The 20688-nt window shown below is 33.2% G+C and overlaps 1 protein-coding gene across 1 annotated transcript; it reads right to left on the bottom strand.

The window, feature by feature from the left end:
* Nucleotides 1-19350: 19350 nt before the first annotated feature.
* LOC132048000 (uncharacterized) lies at nt 19351-20278 on the bottom strand. The gene has a single exon (XM_059438947.1). The coding sequence runs from the start codon at nt 20271-20273 to the stop codon at nt 19416-19418; it is 858 nt and encodes a 285-aa protein (XP_059294930.1). The 5' UTR covers nt 20274-20278; the 3' UTR covers nt 19351-19415.
* Between the last annotated feature and the right edge of the window lie 410 nt (nt 20279-20688).

The raw sequence follows: 20688 nt of genomic DNA, 5'->3' as shown, positions 1-20688 counted from the left end.
AGTTATTTACACATCTCTTAAGAAAAAAGAAAAAAAACTAACTCTTAGACAAAAATAAGTAATTTGACTAAACTATTCCTAATTAAATAGACATTGATATTTGATCATATAACACTTAATAGGGGCAAATATAAAAAAATAAGATTAATTCTTTCTTGATTTGCTAAGTGAACTCTTTTTTTTTATACAAAAAAAATGTCAAGTAAACTCTTTTTTTGATCCGGAAGGAGTATAAGTTACAAATCCTCGAACAATCATAAAGAATTAGAATGACTCACTCCAGGCTCCAGCAAGTCACACAGCACGTACACAGAAATTGAATAACTTTTCTAGACCATGCCTTTGCTGCTTAAATTATTGTATTAGCCACGAGGCCAACGACTTAAACTCGGAGCGAAATAGCTTTTTAGTCCTTTATAATTTTTTATTTAGTTTTATGACCTTTTTATTAGAGATCTTTATTTTTTACACATATACTACAAGAAAGTATAGAAATTGCAATAGCATTTTTGGCAACAAAAATAATATAATTGGCAAAAGTTAATATTTAGTAATAACTTAGTTTTATTGTTAGCATATATGATGAATCTTTTAAAAATGTTTTTTTTTTGTTACCAAAAAAAAAAAAAAAAAACTTTGTTGCCGTATAGTATTGACTATTGTTGTAAAAAATACTTTTGGTAACTAAAAAAAATTGTTGCACGCCGTTGCAATAATAGCCGTTGGAAAAAGTTTATACAACAACAAAAAATATATTGTTACCAAAAGTATTTTTTGCAATAATAAACTATCTATGGCAACAAATTTTTTTTTTTACCAAATGTCTTCTTTCTTGTTGTGATAAGATATCTAAAACGGTAATTTTTTTCTTTTTAAATTGTAAGAGAGCAAGAGACTTCATTTCCGCCTCAAATCGATATATACCCATTATCTATATATCTGAAGAAAGTCAACAACGTACTCCCTTACATTGTATTTAGGCAGTTTATAGCATAGGGACAAAAATAGTTTAGTTAATCGATCGGGACCATTATTCCAAAATAGCGGCTCTAGGCAATTTATAGCCTGTTTGAACAGGCATCTAAAAATAATTTATTTTAAAAAATATTTTTAAAAAAAATATTTTTGATTAAAAGCAGTTTGTATTTAGCCAATTAATTTAAAAAGTATTTTTGAGCAGTAATTAGTGTTTGGTTAAGCTTTTAAAAAGTATTTTTATGTGTATTTTTCTCAAAAGTACTTTTGGGCAAAAGTTATTTTTTAATTTTGAAAAATCGTCACATTCCTCAAAAGATTTATTTTCTCCCAAAAGCTTGATCAAACACCCTGCTTTTTAAAAAATAAGCACTTATTAAAAAAATAAGTACTTTTAGAGGAAAAATAAGCTTGGCCAAATAGGTTATTAGTTCCTGAAACACAACTGATAGAAGATAATTTAGTTTTGAGTTCTCATCCAATAGAACAGTTGTCAGAATTTTAATAATAGTGTAATTAATTCGACCTTCGAGGTCACAATGTAAACTTGATTTTCCTAGCTAGTTGCAAGTTATTCTGGTCATACACAAAATACTAGATAACTCCGTCATATAGTCCTACTCGAACTACTCTGCAATATTATGAAATGGAATGTTATGTGATCAAGAATTTCATATTTTGGATCATGAATCGAACTCAATTGTCCCATGAACACTATTGTTCGGCCTTCGGTACCCTTCGTTAAGTCGTTAACTACGTGGAATTTTGTATGGATGGCCTTCTTTGAGATCACTATTTAAATTTCAACCCCATTAGTCCAATGAACTAAATATGTCTGCAAAAAAGCAAAAATGATGCATATAATTTAAGGATGAAATTTAGCCCACTAAGTTAAGCAGGATGAAATTTAGCCCACTAAGTTAAGCAGGACTAAATTTAAAGAGTCATCTCAAAAAACACAATAAGTTTCCAATAATTCATTAACTTTTATGTTAAGAAGACAAATTTGAAAGGAAAAAAAACACTTAGGCGCCGTTTGGACATGGTTTGAAACCATGTTGGGACATGTAATTTTGATATCTTAAGTTGTATTTTCTCTTATAGACATAAAAACCCCACAAGTTGTGAAAACTATCAAACATTCACAATTTTTATACAATCTTACCAAATGAGCTAGTCATAGTTCATAATAAAATTAATACGCTACTAGAAGGCCTTTCTAAAAAATACAACATCAATTGATCAAACTTTAGTTCAATAACAACGAAAATTTAACAGGAATAGTAATGTAAATACTCTTTAATATAATTCTCCCATATGATAGACATAAATAAAGGTTGGTGGGAAGTTAATGAGGTTGGTAAATGGTTGGTGGGAGTAATTGTTAAAAATATTTTACCAACTTATGGGTCTTTTTTTACAAAATATAAACTTATGGGTCAAGTTTTCTATTTAAAATTTTTGAAACCATAGTTTGAAAACTCAAACCATGCCATTTTGGATGATTTGGGGTTTCAAATCAGGGTTTGAAACCATGAGATGAAATGCATGTCCAAATGCGGGTTTCATCTCATGGTTTCCAACCAGATTTTAAACCGCATGTCCAAACACCTACTTAGGAAGTTGAGCTCAACATTCCTTGCTCTTTTTATCATACTTGGGCCTCATAACCCATTCATCTTATCAGGCCTAAGGCCCGTTGAACTGGCCCAGCAAGTCACTTTCTACAATATTTTGCGCGGATTGGCATTGGTCTTTAATTTTTGGCCCTCAAATTGTTGGTCTTTAATTTTTTTTCCTTCGCTTAAAAAGGTGACCGAAAATACCTCGAGATTTTGAGTTCGAACCACCGCTTAGTAAAAACAAATATATATATATATATATATATATATATATATATATATATATATATATATATATATATATATATATAGCAAGGCTAGGCTTTGCAAAAAGTCCGTCTCATGCGACAGAGTCTGCAAGGCATAAGTATATATATATATATATTAGCAAGGCTAGGCTTTAAAAAAAGTCTGTCTCATGCGACAGAGTCTGCAAGGCATAAGTAAAGATTGCCTTATGCGGCAGACATTGTCTTAAAGATAACTAAAAGTCTCGCTACATAAAACAGACTTTAGTTATGTCTTAAGGCAAACTCTGTCGCATTAGGCAGACTTTTTGCAAAGCCTTGCTTTGCTAATTTTTTTTTTTTTTTTTTTTTACTGTGCGGGGGTTTGAACCCAGGACCTAGGAGTATTTTAAGCAAAGGGAAAAAATTAAATACCATCCCCAAAGAAGGGCAATTGTGCAAATTTCCCTAGTTTCTATCGATTTCCCCCGCTTTCCCTAAGAGTCGTTGGGCTCTAAGCAGAATGATAGATATAAATCAATAGGCACTTTTAAGGAAAACTTACAGGAATAACTACCTTTTAAGTGTCGTTAACAATTAGTAGCTACCTTTTATCAATTTATAATTCATACCTACTTTATGACAAATTCTTTGTATTTGAATACACTATTTAGTTGTATCCAACCTTATCTGATGTCACGTGTATTAGACTGTATTTGAATACATGCAACCTTAATTTCTTTGAATACATGTGTATTCAAAATGATAGTATTCCAGTGCATTTAAATAAACGACAGAGCTGTGTATTTTATTGTATTTATAATTGATACTAGATGATGAAAGCCCGTGCTAGCAGGGGCCCAGCACAAAAAATAGTACCACACTTTTCTTTTTAGTCTGTCTTAAAAAGAATGATATATTTTTATGTTTAGAAATTATTTAACTTGAAACTTCCCCTTTTACCTTTAATGAAATGATTTAAATCCACACAAATATCTATAACTTGTTTTAGACCACAAGTTTCAAAGATCTTTCCTTTCTTTTTTAAACTTCGTGCCTAGTCAAACTATGTCACATAAATTAGGACAGAGAGAGTACCTTTTAGTAATATAATTATGGAATTTTTATTATAGAAAGTATTATAATTCAATTAATTGAAAATATCAGTAAATTGTTTTACTTAGTCCACTTCTCTCATATATGACTTTCCTGGTTTGGTTCTCCAATTGAAAGATTTGAAATACACCTTCTCCTACCGAGTTTCATGCCATCATCTCTTTCTACTCAACAACACTGAAAAGAGCTTTCATGTGTTAGCATATGTTGTTGTCTTAAATTTTTAAGTATAGACCAACTTCATCATTTTAAGAAAATATGTGTATACGTTTCTTGACCGTTTATATTTCGTCTTCTTGATGTTATTCCTCATTATTTATATGAGACGTATGTGTCTAAACTTATACCCAAAGGTATAAGTTTTAAATCTTTTGGTTTTATGACTTCTTTAGCGGTTTTTGTGTTCAATTTAAATTGTTATTTTTTTTTCCATGAATTTCTCTTCTTTAAATTTTCTCTAAGCGTACCTTTACCATTTTCTGAACTTATTATCATTATTTAAATGTCCTATTTTTTTTATTTTTGCAATTGTCTCCTACTTCTTCACTCGAATCCCACCTTATTTTTTTTTTTTTTTTTTTTGCAATTGTCTCCTATTTCTTCACGTGGACCCCACTTTTTTTAATGCAATTATCTCCTAATTGTTCACGTGGACCCCACCTTAAATTTTTTTATTTGTTAAGAAGACCAAAGTGCCATAGTTATATAGTTAAAAAAAAAAGCAGATGGACGACGACGAAAAAGTGAGGGAAGGCTCACTCTTATATATAGTTAAAATATCATTTTGTTTGTCTGTATTTGAATGTATTCAAGCTCAAATCTTCAAGGTCGCCACCGGCGTCACAAAGCTGAATGTATTTCAAGAAAATTTCAGATGCGAAATTTTAATTACACTATATTTACTCGAAAACATTGTATACAAACATATGTATATAGATCATTCAAATAACACATATAGTCAAATACATCTAGTTTTGATCTGAGAAAAAATATGTATATAGAGAAAAAAAATAATGAATACAATCAGATCCAATATACAAAATATGTATGTAGAGAAAAAAAAAAACGAATACATTCAAATACACTCAGATCTAAGATACAACAAGGAGAAGAAGCCATGGATTACGTATCCATCCAGATCTGAGAAGCTTTTCTCTCCGAAGCTTCTTCTAGTTTCCTCAACCTTTCTTTAAGTTCCTCAATTTTTTCTCTGGGTTTTGGACTAAAGAACACGCAATTGAAAAGAGAGAGGGAATAGAGATTGTCGGGGTGGCGTCGGTAGTGGAGGGGTGGTGGTTAGAAGCAAATCTGGGAAGAGAAAGGGAAGGGAGAGAGAAGTTAGGAGAAGAGATAGGCAGATCTGGAGATTGCCGCAGAGAACGCTGGTTGTCGCGGTGGCGCCAGTAGTGGTGGGGTGGTGGTTAGAAGCAGATCTGAGAAGAGAGAGAGGAGATGAAGAGAGAAGTGAGGAAGAAGAGATAGAGAGGTGACCGGAGAGAGAGAGAGAGAGAGGAGTGAGGTAGAAGAGAGAGAGGTGAGGGAAAAATACAAGCCATAACCCTAATGTATTTGGTATAACTATGAATAGTAATTTATAAAATCACAGTGACTACTAAATATAAATAAACTAAAAGATAGTTATTATCAATAATTACCTCTTAGAAGTAGTTATACCAAGTAATTTTCTCACTTTTAATACCACCGTTTAAGTTTTGACTCCGAGAATAAAAGTTCTACAAAAAATAATGGCGGCCAACATTAGGCAATGGAGTCCTGGTAAATCGCCAGAATTTCAAATTGATGAGCAAAATATACCTTGTCACAAAAATCACCAAGATATCTTGATTTTTTTACGAATTGCTGAAATTTTTGCCACAACTCCTAACTGATTGCAAATAATGGACGACTTGCCTTATTACAAAACCTAACGGATCGGCAAGGTTTATTACTAATTCCTAATGGTTCGCCACAATTGGCCACAAAATCCTGATTAGTTGTCATAGCTTCCTCCGTAAAAAATTTAACCATCACGTTTTTACTTTAAAATTTCTCTAAGTCAATTTCGTATTAAATTTGACATACAACCTTCTAATACCTATCCCAACAATTTTCAAAGATTAAATTATTTAAAAATTAATAGATCTAGTTTGTCTTCGTCAATATTTTCAAACTCAATGAAATACAATAATGGTGCTCTTCGATTTTCTCCAACCAAATCAATTCTAATTATTGAGGATTGATAATATAAGCTCAATAGAACATTACTTACTCAATTACAACCATAAATAAGTAATAGGCCATTAACTTTCCACAACACATTGAAGGAGGAGAAGAAGATGAATGAGGAAAGACGTGGAGAGAAGAAAAAAGAAGGAAGAGAAATTCTGGCGGAATGCTATTTTTTGGACAAATTTTCTCAACAAGGTAAATATATATATATAGATCTACGGTAGAAGCCATTAGGCTGAAGTGCACAAATTCTTCATTTTGGTATCATCATTTAAGTGAAAGTCCGGAGCCTAAAGGGTATAAAAATACACGGTATAAACCAAAAGGGGGTAGCCGAAAATATATATACCAAAAGGGGTATAACGTGGACTGATCCACGTTATACCCCAACTTTTTTTTTTACCTCTGTCAGAATCACAAAACGAAAAAAAAAAATTGTATAACGTGGACTGATCCACGTTTTACAAATAATTTTGTATAACGTGGATCAGTCCATGTTTTACAAAATATATTTGTAAAACGTGATACTGACCATGACTCATTCAGAATTGTTGCCCTAAATTTTTCTCCATCTCCTCCGCCTCTTCCTCCATCTTCTGAACTTACGGAATTTTGATCTCCGCCTCCGTCTCCTTCTCCTTTTTCTTCTCCTCCATTTATTTTCTTTTTAAACCTTGCGTTACAGTCTAATTTTTGGAGCAACTTGTTCATCCTTATCTTTTGTTGCTATCTAAATTAAGGTATTTTTTCTAGCTCATATAATATTGTATATTTCTAGTAGATGTAGAATATCTGTTTGTCTTATATATCTTAATTGTTATGTTTTATTTGTGTTATTTTAATACGTATAAGATATATATGTTTGTCTTAATTGTGTTATTTTAATTTGAACTTAAGATATGATTGTTAGAAGCATTATTATATAAAAGGTCTGATTTGTTTAGTAGCACTTTTGAAGAAATTTGTTTTTATGTTACTGTTATTTTTGTGGATTGTTATATAAAATATCTGAATAACTAATTGTTTTTCATTATACCTTTAATGTGATATTTATATAGTCAGAAAAGTGAAATTTAATTGATGCCTCATTAGCCCAAAAAAAAAGATATTTAAAATGTCATGATAATGCTTTATTATATGGGACCTAAGTCTAAGTGGGTGGACAATTATTTTGTCTATACCTTATAGGTATTAATGTGGTCCACTATCAGTGGTTTCTAAATAAGGCGAATGGAAGTTGACTTTATCTAGCCAGTGCATATTTGTTCTGCTAAAATTGGAATAATAATTTTTTTTTAATAGTAAGTTACTCCAAATAGCTTGATCTGGACTTTAATATTTTTTTTTATCTAAGGTATGGAGCTTCCACGGGTATGCGTACATCCAGGGCCGGAAGTGTATGATGTGTTAACACTCCAAGAGAAGCATCGATCACAGGCTGTGTGGGATGGTGCCTTGAGAGGACCGACCGGATGCCTGTTTCCACGCCGCGCGGATACCGAATTTTGGAATACGTGAAGCGTCATCCTTTTCATCCTCGCATCCTTGACTACTTTGGCTTGTGTGGATTTAGGGGAGTAGTAGAGGTAGGATGTGTATCATATGATCGTCATCATCGCACTTATAGCAGAGATGGCGTCCCGAGACACACACATTTCATCCGCGTACGGGTGAGGCGACCATCACATTACAAGATATTGAGATCATGTTTGGCCTGGTTGTTGATGGTAATCCCTTGAATGATGTTAATGCTAGAAATATAAGTATTGTTGGGTGGCAACAATTAATCCATGAGCTTATTGGTTGGGCACCCGGTTTGGATTGTTTTAATGGTGTTGGTAGGTTAGAACTAAATAAATTAATTGAATATATTAGAGGCTTAGATGACATTACGTGATCGACCCCGTAAAATTGATGTGCAAAAACGGGTTAGGTTGTATTTGCTATGACTCTGTGGCAGCACGATATTTCCGGATAAGTTTGGTGACTTGCTTAATTTAGACTATTTGCTTGACATGCGTGACCTTAGAGCAATGAGTAGACAAGATTTGGGGAGCGGTTGCATTGTCATATTTGTATACTTGTTTATGCCGCGCTCGTTGAAGAAAGCCAAGGATGTGTGTGGATTCATTTTTATTGCTAAGTGTACGTGACCTTTAAAATTATATAATTTTATTTGGTTGTCCTATTTGATAGTTATAAGGTTTTTATGTATTTATTTTAAATTTTTAATATAGGTTTGGGCTTGGGAGCTAATTATACCGATGCACCACCACCAGTGGCCCTTCACCACACACGGCTCTTGCACGAAAGTGAACTCATCGTAAAGCTCACGAAATGAGGCACGTGTTGTGCTACCCATATGTAGGGATGTATTGGACAACCTAAGATGGTCGTGTTTTATCATAATTATGGTTGTTAATGGCGTTTTGATAGTTACGCTTATGTGTAATTTATTTATTTTATTATCATGTAATTTTATGTTCTTTCTATCGTAGTTTGTGTGGCAGCCTTATTCAGAGGCCATCATTAATGGACTCCCTGAGTGGTGTCGGCGTGGCCAAGTTATTTGGATGGCGCAGGTTCCCCTTATTTGTGGGATCTATCGAGAGTGGCACATGGTAGACCGCGTTCTCAGACAGTTCGGTAGGAAGCAACATATTCCGGGACCATGTGCTGAGATTGATCCTTCTCATTACAAACGTGACAAACGGTATGCTATAACAGTGAAGGATCAAGAAAATTTTGCACAAACAGACTTTTTGTGGGAAAATCGTCGACAAAGGGTAATTCTGGCCGAGTATGAAACTCAAGACCCAAAGTCATTATCAGAGTATTTTTGTTGGTATCGACGTTACTCGCGCACTTTTATAGGAAATCCTGCGCATAATGTGCATAGAGGATACCAACACATGGCAGGCAGGCATGAGGCACTGGTACATACATTACATTCCATTAGATGTTTGATGTCTTTATAGGTGTCTTAGACCACTATCAAATCTTGTAATTTAATTTTTTTTTTTTTTTAGGATTTAGGACATCAAGAATCGTACAGATTGGCTCAGGAGACTATCCAAGATCCAACCAAGTCTAATGAAGTGAAGGAAATAGTAGAGATGTTTAGCCGCATTAATAGAGTCCACGGTGCTTTTGCCTCTCGGGGACGATGTTGAGTTTCGCTCCCAATTATGCAGTAGTATGTTGAGCCGCCCATCGTGCAAGTGCCTCGTCATCAACGTCCTAATGTACCAAGACCTGCGGCGCGTGGTAGAGGACGCCAATCAGGTAACAGACGGGGTCGAAGTCCTGATATATTTAGCAATCATATCAGTATAGCGACACTTGACATATATGCAACTGTTGAACGCTCTACTAATGTTGAAGCACCCACTGACGATGAGTTTGATATTCGGGGTACTACGTATCTTCCTGCTATGAATATTGCGCTTCAAAGAGGTACACTTCAACAAGAAACAATGGTAGGAGTTGGTAGCCAGTCACATAACTTTGGTTGGATTATGCAGAGCTGTGATATTCCTGGACCGAGTAGTGCTCCAGATACAAGTGAATTCGGTGGCGGGAGTATAGTTCGATATCGCCCTACTCAAGTGGAGTCATTTACAGAAAGGTAAATATAACGATGTTTTTTTCGCGTAAACTAGGAGACTTCTAACTAATTATTTATGAGATTTGAACCCCTTGAATTTTCCTATGTTTGTAGGTGTAACGATTTTGAAGAAAACCCCGTATTAACTCAGCTCACACAAATTGTGAGCAATAATGATGTAGCTAATGATCACTCCGATGAGTCAGATAGTGATATCCCATTAGATCACACATAAATAGACGATAATCACTCATCTGATGATGATGGTCATTCTTATGAAGACATTACTGCTCGAAGTGATGGTAACGTTAGCTACCATTCTAATGCGATTCCATATTTGGATAACACGGAGAAGAAGGCCCGATGATTTTGCCTTCATGAGAGATGACGGTCCGCCTTCGATCCGCACTATGGGATTGTAAAAACCCGAATTTATCGATCAGGTTAGTATGGTGGCAATATATATTCTTTTTATTTGTTGGCCCATTTTTAGGGGGTTGATAATTTTCCTTGTATTATGCAATTAGGTATGTTATTTCAGAACAAACAGGAAATGAAAGGCGCAGTGAGACAATATTGTCTCAAAGAAAAGAAAGAGTTCATTTGTGGTCAGTCCAAATGTAAATTTTGGAGGGTTATTTGCAAGCGTCATATGTTGGGATGTGAGTGGATGATCCGTTTTAGAGAAATTTCAAGTGGTATGTGGAAGGCAGGCAAAACGGTTCTCCAACACAGTTGTCTCACGGATGATTACAGAAAGGATCATTCCAATTTGAACAAATACCTAATTGCTACTACGTTGATAATATATATTATGGTCGATCCATACATCGTATTAAGTCGATTCAGAAAAATAAAAGGATTGCATTTGTTTACTCCTAGTTATAGAAAAGCACAAAAGGGGCGTAAGAAAGCTATTGAAATGGTATTTGGTGATTTTGAAACCTCTTTCAAGACATTGCCCCGATACATGGCTGCCTTAAAATATTTCAATCCGGGGGACCGTTGTTGAGTGGGAGCACCAATCAACTACAATGCAAGGTGAACACATCTTCAAGTTTCTTTTAAGGCTTATAAACCAAGCATCGATGGATTCAAAAGTTGTGTCCGTCATCTCAATAGACGGTACTCATCCGTACGGTAAGTATGAGATGAAACTGCTAATTGCTGTTGGAATTGATGCGAACAATAACATTTTTCCACTTGCATATGCTATTGTTGCACGTGAGAGCTTTGAGTCTTGGACGTGGTTCCTTGTGTTGTTGTGGAGACATATTATTCGTGAGAGACAAGGAATTGGACTTATTTCTGACCGTCATCAGGGCATCTTGCAATGTGTCCAAACACATGATTGGTTACAACCACCATCTACACACCATAGGTTTTGCGTTCGACATTTGAAAAGCAACTTCAATAAAAAGTTCCTCAACGGACCTTGAGAAGCTAATGTGGTTGGCGGCTACAGAGCACCGAAGAAGTTAAGTATAAAATGAGGGATGGAACAAATCAAAATAATGTCACCTCCACGTATCCGTGGTTAAAATCTCTTCCCAGGAGAAATGGACATTACATAAGGACAACGGTCATAGATGCGGGGGCTATGACAACGAATGTATCCGAGTCTTACAACGGTTTATGAAGAAAGCTCGTGGATTGCCCGTTATCGCCACGGTCCGTTATACGTTTAAAAATCTTGTTGATCGGTTTGTTGAGAGAAGCACCCTTACGATTTGTTGATTGCGGATAAAAAGTTTTAGCCGCGCGCCGTTGAAAAGAAGTTTGATGAATATCGGGAGAGGTCCCTAAAGCATACCGACATAAAGAATACAATGCAACCGAAGGGGTCTTTGAGATTCGACATTTGCACACGCGAAGGTAAGGGCGGAAATATCCATAAAGTCTCTCGCTAAGGGAAAAGTGTTCGTGTGGGAAGTGGAGAAACTACCATATGCCATGTTCACATGCAATTAAATTTTGTGATATCCGCGGAATTCAACCAAAGGACTATGTTAGCAAGTACTACAGTTGCAGGTTTTACAAGCAAACGTACAGTCAAAAAAATTTTCACCGTTGGGTGATGAGGCATATTGGCCACCTTCTCCCTTCAGTTTAATTGCAAATACTGAATACGAGCGAACTTCAGGAACGCGGACTACAACTAGAAGGAGGAATGAAATGGATATAGCTCCTGCTCGCATGGCTAGAAAGTGTAGTACGTGCAAGCAAACAGGTCATAACAAGAATCGCTGCCCCGACAGAAAATCGTAGTTGTTGTTGCTTGTTGGTTTTTATGTTTTTTCTTAACTTGTACGATTGTTGTTTCCTTATGTAATCTTCCAAGAACATATAACATGTCTTGTGCCGTTTAATAGTTATATGTAATTTAACATTTATTACTCGCTAATGTGTGACGTTTATTTAATTTATATTTTATTTTTATTTCGTTCGCATATATAACACATATTTAATTATTGCATGTGTTAAAATATTTATTTGAGTTATTCACTGAAATTAACTATATGCTTTAAAAATTAAAAAAATTAATAATTTTTTTTATATTAAAAACACAACCAAATATGATTTAAATAGAGGTAACGTCTTACAAACTATTTGTAAAACGTCGGGGAGAAAAAATTAATGAAAGGTATCCACGTTATACAATTTTTTTTTTTTTTCGTTTTGTGAATCTGACAGAGGGAAAAAAAAGTTGGGGTATAACGTGGACTGATCCACGTTATACCCCTTTTGGTATATATATTTTTGGCTACCCCCTTTTGATTTATACCGTATATTTTTATACCCTTTAGGCTCCGGACTCATTTAAGTCATACCCACAGGCGTAAAAATTAGCAAGTTACCCACTTCAGAACAACACAAAATGTCTAAAGTTTTATATGGCTGATATTCAGGCACACACGATTGAAATTAAGTCATTTTTCCTTGAACTTCAGGGACATATGGCTCAAGTTCAATTATGCTTGTCTCCACTTCAGCCATCTGTGGTTGAATTCAATAACTTTTTTCGTAAAATGCAGTCATTTTTCTTTAACGTCAGACCATGTTTTGAGTTGATTTAGCCCAACAACTGAGCAAATGATGGCGTGAGGCTCGGTTTACTTCCCGTTACGAGCTAGAGACGCACACATACAAAAAGAAGCCAGTTGGGCTTTAGTTGCCATAAAAATAATCAGACGATGTAGGTGACACATGGTGAATCTCGGAAATTGACCAGTGGATTATGGTAGTGAGCCACATTGGTGATGGGCGACATCGAACTTAGTTCGCGAGGGAGATTGTTGTGAGTGCTAATAAAATCCAACATTGGTAGCTAAAAAGATTGAGAAGATACATATAAGGTGTAGGATCTTTTAATGGTGTGAGACCTTTTGAGAATATCATGCGAGCTTGGACCACCAAAACAAACAATATTGCAACATGTTAAGAGTATATTTAGGCTGGTTTAGCCCAACAAAAACATATACTCCCGCCGTCCCAATTTAAGTGTCTTACTTTCCTTTTTAGTCTATCCTAAAAAGAGTGTCTTTTTCTATATTTAGTAAGTTTTGACAAGTTTAGGACCACAAGATCTAAAGGACTACACACATCTTTAATTCAACACCACAAAATTCAAAAGTCTTTCTTTATTCCTTAAACTCCGTACCAAGTCAAACTAAAACACTTAAACTGGGACGGAGAGAGTATAAGAAATCAAAACTTTGTACGAATAGTAATTTAGGAAAAGTTCATGTAACAGGTGCGAGTAAAGTTCTTTTGTAAGTGTGAGTATTTGATGTTAGCATTATTTCTTTTTCGATAATGTAAAGAATAAAGGATTTTTGTGGGTCTATCTTGTCTAACTACAGTTTTATGTGAAAAATCAAAAGTCCCACAGAAGGAAAGGGAAACATTCTGAGCACGTTATATACAAGTCTCTTCCTTATGGTTGAGTTTCTTCCATACTTATTGAATTAAAACTCAGCAACCATACACGTGCGAGGCCACCATCTATCCCTGTGCGACTCTTGAGATGTGCACGGGGCGGTGCACCATTTTACCCAGATGCCATTGTTTTTATAACCATTATCAGTTACAAAATTCAAAAACCTTAGGGTCTGTTTGGAAAGCCACGTGGTACTTGGAATTGGTGTAATTACTAGGGTAGTAATTACAAAGCCTAGAAATTACATAAAGATTTTAATTACAAATTTAATTGCTTTTGTCATTACGTAATTACAAGATAATTACAAGTGATCGCTTTACGACAAGTGTAATTACATAATTAGTTTAATTTAAAAATAAAATTTAATTATCAAAAATTAAAAATTAATGTTTGAAAAATATGTGCCTTTATAAATGATATTAAATTATGTATTTAACAACACATTATTTTTTGAAAATATATTAATTAATAATCATATATTTGTGACTAGTATTGTAAAAACAAATTGATCTATATATTTTCAAATTAATAATATTTTAATTTTAATTAATTATAAAATTAAAAGCACATTTTTTTGTGGGAACATCATGGATTGGGTGTTTGACAAAAAATTAATGTTTATTAATATAATGCTATAACATTATTCAAATGTTTGACAAAAAAAAATCTATCAATCGTAACTGAAAAATAAACAACAGCAATGTGAAATAACAAGTCAAAAGTACTAACGCAAATAAATTAAAATCGAAAATAAAACCTAAATTCAAAATTCATTTTTTTAAAAGATAATACTCTTATGTCAAATCGTGACATTACATAAGTAAGTTCCTTCGTAACTTAAGTAAATATAATTTAAAAGAAAGGGAAAATATAAGTCTTTAACCTCATTCATAACAAAATTCTACTTTAATAATGTCACTTATTAAATGTCAAGTTTGTTAATGACTCATTCTTTCCAATACTAAGAAGTGTAGTTTCAAAACTTAGAATAATAACACAATTATGCTAAATGAATAACAAAATAAAAAATAAAAAAATACGAGTAATTGCATGAAAACATAAGAAGTAAAGGTTGGGAATGAGAAAGAAGGAAATGAAAGATAAATAATTAAAAAGTAAAAATAATAGAAATAAAAAGAAAATAAAAAAGAAAGAAACTAAAAAGTAACCCTGTAGTTATAGTAATTACACTCAATCTCCCCCCCCCCGGGAGAATTGAGTGTAATTACACCTTTCAATTACACTCACTCCCACCTAACCAAGTAATTACTCACTAAACAAACAGTCAAGTCAGAACTTTCCGAATTCCCACCTAACCAAGTAATTACATTCAAACAAATGTGCTCGTTCTCACAGTTTTCCAAACAGGCCCTTAATTGTTCCAGATTAATTCTGTGTAATAGCTCTAAAATTAATCCTTGTAATTGCTCTTTTAAATCTAATATGTAACAACTATCTTGAATAGTGTAATAGCTCTTTGATTGTTGTAACTCCCTACCAGTTCTCCTTTGTAGTAATTCCTATCCTTCGCCTACCTAAGCAGCACTATTTGTGAACTAAACAGACACCAAAAATATCGTTTCTTCTTCTCCAAAATTGTTCTTCTCAATTTTTATGTTCTTTCTGAGTAATTCGTTTTTTGTAAATTCTAAACTTTCGATTACTAATGTACGTGTTTGGAAGTGTTGTGGAATTTTGAGAAGCGACCAGTCACAATGATTTGTATTCTCGTCGGATGAAAATTGCTTTCAAGATAGTGAACTGCACAACACAATATTTTTTTTTTAATATTGTTATTACTATTTTATTTCTGTTAAGTTTTAATATTTTAATATTTTTCAACATTTGAGTGTACTACGTGATACTCTATGGCCACCTCTAAGTAGTAGCATCTATTATAGGTCCAATCTTGTTTTACTCCTGTTATACTACCAGTCTTCACAACGAAGAGCATTATGGCGGGGCCTGTTCAAGGAATGTGAAACTCTTCTAAAGTGTGTCAATTTATTATTCATGTGAAACTCCTCCCCTTCTCTTTTTCTTGGCAATACTTAAAAGAGTCTCTGATGGTGCAATTACTATTTTTCACATTATCTTTTATCATAGAATTTTTTACTTCTTCACAAACCAGGCAGCTTCAGTAAAGAAGGCGATGAACTTCATAACCAAGCAATACTTAAACAGACAATTAATTCTAAATTGTATTAACTGCTTGAAGATATTATTGAATTTTGTTACACTCGTGTGTTGGAAAGAGCCTGTAGGCTGTAAGATACCAAAAATATATAATTATATGGGACATGATACTGAGAATACGCCTGTGTAAAATCTTGAGTGTCAGTACTATCCTGACAAAAGAATAAAAAGAGACAGTTGTGAGTCTTCTGACATTACTCATAGTCGGTTGGACAATATTTGGTAGAAGTTGTAAAAGAAGTATTTGGAGTTGATTACTTCATTTAAGGATTTTGTTTAAATATGAATATCACTTGAAACAAATTTGAAGATTAGTGAGTAGGGCTGTTCACGGTTTTGGTTAAAATCAAAACCAAACCGAAAATTTAACCAAATCGAATAAAAAAATCGACATTTGGTTTAGTTTGGTTTGATTCGGTTTTAAATTTTAAAAACCAATAATATTTGGTTTGGTTATGGTTCTATCAAAAAATAACCGAACCAAACCGATAAATTATATATATAAATTTTATAATTATTTATATGTATAATATTAGTTTTTCATAAATAATTATAAATATTTTATACCTTTTAATCATTAAATTTCTAATATTATTCATATGAAAAGGACAGAGGTCAGAGATTCTGGGGTTCTTGTACATATTTCGTAACACGTCGCATTCGTCGCAACTCAAGCACATGGTAATGCCCTAATACTTCTTCCGTGGGTAATCCTCTAAAAGCGATAAAAGAAAATTTTTTGCCTCCTTATACGTACCCTACCATGCGATAATAATAAAAACATCTAAAATTTGGGATCATTACACAATTTTTTTTTTTTTTAATAAAATGGGAGAATTGAGGGCAAAATGCAAGTACTACCCCAAAGTTTGGGATCATTACACAAAGTTTTTTTATTTCATATATTTTCATTTTAATTTTAGGTGGTCATTATGTTTAATTAATATATATGTTTGTAACAACAACTAAAAGCTCTTATGCTCTACTTTATTTCCATGTGTATTAAGATGACAAAAAAATGGTGCAACCACTACTAAGTTAGTTTTTAGCTCTATATGTGATAGTTTAAGAACTTTGGCAAGAACTTGAGTACTACACTATCACTAATAGTGAAAATGTTTCTATGATGTATGTTCTACCTTAAACTATAAATAAAAGTTATCGTTTGAACAAAAAAAAGACATGACCTTTTCAACTTTTAATATTTTACCGATGTTTTATCACTACTTACTATAAATCGAAAAATTCAACCAAACCGTCAATAACCAAACCTATGGTTATTATTTTATTTGGTTTGGTTATGGTTTTAGACATTTAGGGCCTGTTTGGAAAGCCACCTGGTAATTGGAATTGGTGTAATTACTAGGGTAGTAATTACACAGCCTAGTAATTACACATTAGTGTAATTACAACGACCTATTTGTTTGTCGTAACGTAATTACCGTGTAATTACAAGCGTCTTTGTTTGCACACTGTTGTAATTACACAATACCGCCTTAATTTAAAAATAAAATTTAATTAGAAAAAATTTAAAATTAATATTTAAAAAATATTACCTTTATAAATGATATTAAATTAGTTATTTAATAACACGTTGTTTCTTGAAAATATATTAATTAATAATCATATATTTGTAACTAATATTGTAACAAAAATAATTGATATATATTTTTCAAATTAATATTTAATTTTAATTAATTATAAAACTTAAAAGAAGACTTTTTTTGTGAGAACATCATGGATTAGATGTTTGACAAAAATAATATTAATAAATATAATGCCATAACATTATTCAAATGTTGACACAAAAAATCCATCAAATGTAAGTGAAAAAATAAACAACATGCAATATGAAAGCAAATAACTTAAAATTGAAAATATAACCTAAATTCAAAATCCAAAAGAAAAAGTTCAATATAATACTCTTATGTCAAATTTCAACATTACATAAGTAAGTTCCAACGTAACTCAAGTAAATAATTCAAAATAAAGGAAAAATATAAGTCTATAACCTCATTCACAATGAAATTCTACTCTTAATAACATCACCGTTATATGTCAAGTTTGTTAATGACTCATTCTTTCCAATATTAAGAGGTGTAGTTTCAACTATTAGAATAATAACAAGGTTATGCTAAATGAATAAAATTAAAAATTAAAAAATACGAGCAATTATATGGAACCACAAGAAGTAAAGGTTGGGAATGAGAAGAAAGAAAATGAAAAATAAATAATATAAAAAGAAAAATACATTTTAAAAAATAAAAATAATTCAAAAGTAAAAATAAAAAGAAATTAAAATAATAGAAATAAAAAAATATTAAAAATCAAAAATATTAAAATAATAGAAATTAAAAATAAAAAGAAATTAAAGTAAAAAAAAAAAATAAACAAACTAAAAGAATTTAATTACGTGTGTAATTACACCCAATTTTCACCCCCTCCCCCCCCCCCCCCCCCGTTGAGAATGGAGAGCGTAATTACACGCCGTCAATTACACCCAACCCCACCTAATTGTGTAATTACTTGGTCAAACAAACGAGGTCAACCGTGTAATTACACCAAATTACACCCAATTCCAATTACTGGGTGGCTTTCCAAATGTTATTCCTTAAAAACCGACCAAATTGATTTGGTTATGCTTTTAATCAATAACCGATCCAAACTGAACCATGACCACCCCTATTAGTGAGTGAACCACAGAGTGTTGGAAAAAGTGAACAAATACTCTACAAACAAGTTACTCCCTCTGTCCCATTTAAGTTTCAAAAAGAGTGTCTCTTTCTATATTTAGTAAGTTGACAATTCAAATATCTTACGTGAAAAGTTTAAAACCATAAGATTCAAAGTATTTTTGCTACTTTATCCATCTTTGATTTAATAAGACCACAAGATTCAAAAGTCTCTCTTTATTTCTTAAATTCCATGCCAAATCAAACTAAGACATTTAAATTAGGACGGAGGGAGTATTTAATATAGTAATTATTTACAACCCTGCAATTTAAAGGAAGAACAACTAAAAGGTAAACCAAGCTTATTCAGCATCCTGAGCAGACAAAAATAAAATATATTCAGAGCATAAGCAACTCAACTACTACTATACTTTTTGTCTTAAGTCCGTATCTCCGATAAGATAGAATCAGTAAACGAAAAGAAAAGAACCAAATTCGAATCACATATAGTTACATGCATATGTAAGGCAACCAAAAGCACAATAACAAATAAAAAGCATAATGGGACAGGCCTATCTGCCCTCTTGATAGCAAATGTTACCTGTTTCTTGTCACCCACAACCCCAATGAATTCAACAAAGCATGTGGCATGGAATGAATTATGCTCCATACTTTGGCCCCAGTACTTATCCTTTCTCCACTTTTTTCTTTTTCCATCTCAAATCTCAATCATGTTAATCTAAGCAAAAAAGTGAGAACAAACAACTTAATCACACCTTTCAAACTTTACTTATTTTGGAAACTAATAAAGCAATGTTATACTTTAATCAATCACTTCTTCTTGTTCTTTTCCTTGCTACTTGTAAAGAAAGAACTTAATCCAAACAAATTTGCTGGAGGTACATTTAGTACTGGGCTGAATTTAACACCATTGCTGTATGGATTACCGGGAACTTTATTCTTCAATGGAGGCTTTTGACAATTATGACCATTAGATGACATTGATTTTGAAAAGTGTCTCTGAGAATTTGAATGGTGCTTGTGACTTAGATTATCCTTTGATAATGTTGAATTACGCTTCACACTTGGAGTTGAACCAGTTGAATTGCTTCTAGATAAAAGTGGCAATGGACATAAAGTTCTTGCATAACCGCTTCCACAATTTAAGCTGCTACTTCTGCTGAATCTCCAAAATGACTTGGAATTCTGCTTTTCATCTGATGATTCAAGAACCGAGGGTCTACTGGAAACAGCCTCTCTACCTTCCGAGGTAGGGGTAAGGTCTGTGTACACTCTACCCTTTCCGGACACCACTTTGTGTGATTTAACTGCATATGTTGTTGTTGTTGTATCTGTTGTATTGCCAGTGTTACTATTTTTGCATGGAGGCAGTGGAGCGGGTGGTTGTTCTGTTTTTTTGGACGGTGCAGAGGAAATTCTTCTCTTTATTTCAATTGGAAGAATTTTTCCATCAAAGAAAAGCTCGTCAGCACAAGAAGATTCAAGATCAAAGCTTTCGCGAAACACACAAAAATCGAAATCAATGCTAGAGGAAGGTGAAGTTGATCGAATATATTGTTCAACAGGAACAGAGCTAGAGCCTGTCTGTGAAGAAATATCAAAGGAGATACGAGCTGGACTCATTATGCCTAAACTAGACTCGTCAGATGAACATAGTTCAATTGCCATTGTAATTGCTGGAAATAAAAAATAAAAAATAAAAAACTTTGAAGATGAAAATGAATGCAATTAAGTTAACAAAATGAATGGAACAGGTACGTGGGTCATAAAGACCAAAATGAAAGATCCCAAATGTTAAAAGAGCTAATTGATCAATAGTGTTAAAATTTATGACAAAAAAGGCTTAGAGAACAGAAGCTAAATAGGCAGAATATTAACACGAGGTCTTAAATAGTACAGCAGAGGAGTAGTATTGAAGTACAAGGAGTGAAGAGAGAAAATGATGAATAATGAGAGAAAGAAGCGTGAGGAGGAGGCTAATAAGGATTAATGGAGACTTGGAGATGAAGATAATAGATATACTAGAACATACGTTTACATGTGGAAAGTGGCAAGTGCTAACTACTTGGAATTGGTCGACCAA

This window comes from Lycium ferocissimum, chromosome 2 (genome assembly GCF_029784015.1).
Source record: "Lycium ferocissimum isolate CSIRO_LF1 chromosome 2, AGI_CSIRO_Lferr_CH_V1, whole genome shotgun sequence".
Taxonomy (NCBI): domain Eukaryota; kingdom Viridiplantae; phylum Streptophyta; class Magnoliopsida; order Solanales; family Solanaceae; genus Lycium; species Lycium ferocissimum.
Note: the sequence above shows the minus strand (reverse complement) of the source record. Positions and strands in the feature narration are given on the sequence as shown.